Source organism: Trypanosoma equiperdum (genome assembly GCF_001457755.1).
Source record: "Trypanosoma equiperdum strain OVI genome assembly, contig: ctg_743, whole genome shotgun sequence".
Classification (NCBI taxonomy): Eukaryota; Euglenozoa; class Kinetoplastea; order Trypanosomatida; family Trypanosomatidae; genus Trypanosoma; species Trypanosoma equiperdum.
Window position 1 is genome coordinate 17,338 of NW_027124691.1, and position 4,912 is coordinate 22,249.

At 50.6% G+C, this 4,912-nt stretch overlaps 3 protein-coding genes across 3 annotated transcripts; all 3 read left to right on the forward strand.

Annotated features, from left to right (window-relative positions):
* Positions 1-28: 28 nt before the first annotated feature.
* TEOVI_000340900 (NADPH--cytochrome P450 reductase, putative) lies at positions 29-2,101 on the forward strand (the record flags this gene model as incomplete). Its single annotated transcript, XM_067226321.1, has 1 exon — positions 29-2,101. The coding sequence occupies one exon, from the start codon at positions 29-31 to the stop codon at positions 2,099-2,101; it is 2,073 nt and encodes a 690-aa protein (XP_067082422.1).
* Positions 2,102-2,509: 408 nt separating this feature from the next.
* Positions 2,510-3,007, forward strand: TEOVI_000341000 (uncharacterized protein; the record flags this gene model as incomplete). Its single annotated transcript, XM_067226322.1, has 1 exon — positions 2,510-3,007. One exon carries the CDS (start codon positions 2,510-2,512, stop codon positions 3,005-3,007), a length of 498 nt encoding a protein of 165 aa, XP_067082423.1.
* Positions 3,008-4,534: 1,527 nt separating this feature from the next.
* TEOVI_000341100 (uncharacterized protein) lies at positions 4,535-4,888 on the forward strand (the record flags this gene model as incomplete). The annotated part of the gene is made up of 1 exon (XM_067226323.1): positions 4,535-4,888. The coding sequence occupies one exon, from the start codon at positions 4,535-4,537 to the stop codon at positions 4,886-4,888; it is 354 nt and encodes a 117-aa protein (XP_067082424.1).
* Between the last annotated feature and the right edge of the window lie 24 nt (positions 4,889-4,912).

Genomic DNA, 4,912 nt, shown 5'->3' on the forward strand with positions numbered 1-4,912 from the left:
TAAAAAGGTACTCCAGGTTCTATGAAGGATGTTTCGTCGGTTCTGCACCGCATCTGGTATCCTCGCGGGGACGTGCCTAGTGGCCTTTGCGGTGCGCGTATGGGTTACGCGGAGGGGTTGTCTGCCCAATGAACGGTCACTCTCGGCCAAATACGCGAATATGCTGCAGAACGGGCAAGCGAGCAAGGGGTGCCAAACTTATCAGGACGAAGCGATATTAGTGATCTACGGAAGTGTTTCTGGAAATGCTGAAATGTATGCCAAGACCCTCGTGACCAATCTGCGAGAACGGGGTGCTGACATCGCACTCATTGACCCTTCCGCGTGGCCTTATCTTGCTCAACATACTCCTCAACAACCACTTTTTCCAGCAAGTAAAGGCACCCAGATGCCCGTAGTGGTGTTTGTTGTGTCAACCACAGGTGAAGGGGAGGTGCCTGACAACTTTTTCTCCCTCTTCATACAAATGAAGGCGGTGGTGCGCAGGGGTTTGGAAGAAGGTGCTGAGCCGTTTAAGGACGTCTTCTACGCCGTGTTCGCTTTGGGGGAGAGTTCGTACAAGTATTTCTGCCGGGCGGGGGTTGATGTCGATGGGCTACTGCAAAAGGGTGGAGGAACGGAACTGGTTCCTATTGGTATCGGCGACGCACGTGACCCTCTGAGGGATGATCTTTTCGACGCGTGGGAGGAGACTCTCACGAAGAAACTTGAAGAAACATGCGGAATGAAACTGGAGGCGTTGTCGGACAAACCACCACAACCACAGTTACTGTTCCGCTTCATACCGGATAAACCAGCGGATACACTGCCTTTTGCTCCACCACCGTCGTTGCTGGAACCGTCTGGACAATATCCGGGGCAGTTTGTGTTGGAAGCCAAAACGAGGCGAACGAGCGAGCGAGAAGATGGCTCCTATGTGCTGCATCTCGTATTGGGCTTTGGCGGTCACACTGTAAAGTATCAGGCGGGTGACCATTTGGGAATTTACCCCGCTAATCCACCTGATGTAGTTGAAGCTTATAGGCAGGTTTTGAACATCCCCTTGACGGACTGGACAAAGCCAGTGGAGTTGTGCTCGCCCGTTAATGCACGCGCTAGAGCTTCGTTGCGAAATACTCTTCCTGCGCGTGTAACACTGAGAACGGTGTTCGAGCGGTACCTGGATTTGTGTGGCAAACCTCGGAAGTCCATGTTGCGCCTCCTGGCAAGGTACTGCTCGGAAATTGAGGAAAAAACAGCAATGATTGATTTTCTTCGTGGAGGACATTCTCTCAATGCTGTAGCAGAGTTTGGAACATCGACACCATCCTACCGCAGAGGCCATTATACCGTTCTGGATTGCCTGAAAATGTTTTGTAGTTGGCGTGGAAGGCTTCCTGTCGGGCACTTTGTGGAAGCGATGCCACGAATGCAACCCAGGTTCTATTCTATTGCATCGGATATGTTAACGCACCCCACGACAGTGGAGGCATTCATCCGCATCATTCCGGATGGCGTAAACTCCTTATTTCTTCACCACCTTTCCGTTGGAGCCAAAGTAACCGCATTTGTTCGCAAGTCAACGTTTCACCTCCCCCAAAAGTGTAGCGGGCGCCCGGTGGTGATGATCGGTCCTGGAACCGGCATTGCTTCAATGATCGGTTTCTGCTACAGACGGGAGGCGATGCTGAAGAAGCAAGCTGCGGTCGAACATGGGCCCATGGTTCTCTTCTTTGGTAATCGAAACCGCTCATCGGAATATTTTGTGGAGCGTGAGGTGCGCCAATGGTGTCCACACGGTGAGGGGAAACTTCCTTCTGCCGGTGTACGCTGTGACTCCGTGTTGACACTAGTTGATGCTGCATTCAGCCGGGATCAACCTGAGAAGTACTATGTCACACACCTTTTGGAGAAACACCAAGATTACCTCCTGAAACTCTTGACCAGTCGCGTGGGCGGTGGTTGTCTTATTTACATTTCGGGTGATGCATCACGGGTATCGCGTAGCGTGGACAAGGCAATATTAAAGTTGCTGGAGTATGGTGGATTCGCCGAAGAGGCAGCAGTTGAGTTCCTGGCGAGGATGGAGCGGGAAGGTAGATACTTGAAGGACGTGTACTGATGGTGGTACATGTTGGTTGTCGCTTGCGTGTGCAGGCAATGCGAGTTTCCGATGGCGAGTCACAAGATATTCCCTACTTCCTCTTTTACCTGCGTCGGATGATTACCTTCGTTTTTGTTTCCAACACGTGCAGCTAAGGCTGTTGGAGGCGCGTAATTAATATATATGTTCATTGGTTTCCAAACAAGAGTTGTGGAAGACTAGACAACCTTTCACGTCAGCACATCGTTGGTACCTCTTATCATTGCTTATTGGCATCATCTCCTCCTCTTTGAATGCAGTTGGGTAGGTTAAGGAAGCCGTTGAGGATAGGGAGAAGAATTTAAAGGGAAAAAAGCAACATTTATAGAAGGGAATCACCTTGGAGGTTCATTAAACATTTGGCACCCCGCTGCCTGTTGTGTCAGTATGAGTTCTGATGAGTTAGATGCTTTCCGTGCGGAGCTTCTTCGGCAGAAGGTTATATTTGAAGCCGAGCTGCGCCGCCAGAGGGACACATTTGAAGAAAAACTTGCGAGAGTCACGCAGGAGTTAGCAGATAGAGAGGCAGATTGCCGCAACCTCCAGGCAGTCGTGACTATCCTGGGGAAGAAAGTGGATACTCTACACCAAAAGTGTCCCACCACGCCGTTGCGACGCCCCTCCCCAACATCTAACCTTCAAATGAGGGGAACGGGGGGAGACACTCAAAGGGAAGCAACACCGGGACGGGACAGCCGCACAACGAGAATGTCGAGTCCTTCCGCACGCAGGCCGTTTGGAGGTCGTCTGCAGACTCAACCATCGCTAATCAACCTCCCGACGAGCGCCTCGAGCGTATGTGCCCCTAGTGTCAGCAGCGGGGGTAGCCGAAACACCAGTCCCGCGCGTCAGCTGCACATTCGGCGACCAAGGCTTCGAAGTTAAACCCGATAGGCACGATGATGTGGCTGTTGCTTCACTCTCGGTGTACGGGTTTTTTTTAATTTTTTCGTGGTAAAAGGTGGTGCGTGCGTGGGGAAACCACAAACTATTGGCTGTATGGACCTAGGCACGTGGAATTGCCTTTGTGACATCTATAATACACGCTCGCATATACGTATAACTCTACTGCGGTGTTTCTATCCGCCATATCTATCTAACTGTATTTGATCACTTGCTACGTCCCTTCACCTTTGTGGCGCCAAAGAGGAAGAAGGCAGAGATATTTTTCTTTTTTTTTAAAAAAGAAGTAAAAGCGGCCAAATCTTCTTTCCCTTGAGGTACGGAGGGGTGAAATGGCATCCGGCTGAAGTGAGGCAGCATTTGCAGGTCAACGTGGCTAGAGTCCTCGGCGGCAGTTTCCCGTTTGGTTGTCTTTTTTTCTTTTCTGTTTTTGTTCGGTATCCTTGCCTGCTTTTATTGAATTTTTGTTCATAACAATTGAAGGGGAGTGCCACGCGTTGGGCGTATATGACGATGAGGAGGAATGGCTAGCGGCATGATGAAGGGAGGAAATGAGGTGCTCTCCGCTATCTTGTTTTGTCCCCCTCTTCAATCCCTCACGACCAAAGAACAACTCAAAGGGGTAAAACCGGAATTCCGCTCTCTCAATACACAAAAAAAAAGTTTGTGGTTTATCGCCACTTTCGCCTACGAGAGGGCGAAAACTTCACACGTTCGTGTCTGCGGATCATCGCTGGTTTTTACGACCTCCAAACATCGGCTCGACCACCACAGCGGTTGCCGATAACCACGTGATGCTCCGCGCCGTCGTTTTTTGCGCATCGGCCTCTTTTCTTTTTCCCCCTCTCCGAGATATTTTCCTGCCGGTGGCGCGTTGGGAACAAGTTGTGGAGTTGTGAGGGAAGGGGAAACGCATTTGAAGGAAACATTTTTTGTGAGCTGCGCGCGAGTTTTTTTTTTTTTCGAGGGAGGAAAGTGGCATTGTGAGGAGACAATCGCTCCCCAATCATTTTACTTTTTACACCCGCTGCTTCCACCTCAAATTTGTTTTAGCCTTTTTCTTTCCCCCTCCCGCCCCCTTTACTTTACTTTCCCTTCCCTTCCCTTTCCGCGTTGTGTTGCGCGTTATCAACTGTCGCACCGTACTGTACACATCTTGCCGGCGTGGGCAGAAGTTTCACCACTCCTTGAGATGGCGCCATGTTTAAAATTATTATGTTTCCACCCCACTTAACGCAGAACAGGCCGTACTCAAAGCAGACGGATGCCTTTAACCAACAACATGAGTGTGTACTCGATGGCGAAGACATTTGCATCTCCAGTGGCCCACTCCACTTCTTTCATGTGTTTTTTTGTTGTTTACCTTGCTGCATACACGGGCAATAGGGCGAACGAAGTACCTTCTCCAAACAAGCAAGCGGATAAAGGAAGCGATCGGGGAAACACTCATACAGTTAAGGGGGACATAGTGTGTGGAATTATTTAGCCGAAACGCATTCAGCTTAGCGTATGGCAATGAGCGGGGATGGTGGTGGTGGTGGTGAAAAACCGCCGTTGGGGCTTGATGAGCGGACGCGGCAGAATATGCGAATCGCGGAGAAGATTGGTTCGGAGTGCTTTGAGCAAAACACACAGATTCTCCGGGGATTGGCGTGGCGCGGCTTGCGTGCATTTTTTGTGTTTGGCGGTGGTGTGGCCGCCTTCGGGTATGCCATGCGGAGGCAGCGCTCACGAAAAGAAGCAATGGACGCCAGTGGTGATCCAACGCAACGGTACCTTGAGGAAATGAGGGGTCTTGGGTTCGATGTGGACACCGTTGAGGAGGAATTGGAGGTCTCGCGACGCTCCGGAGAGAGTGCATAGCGTTACAAGCTCCTGAAAAAAAAA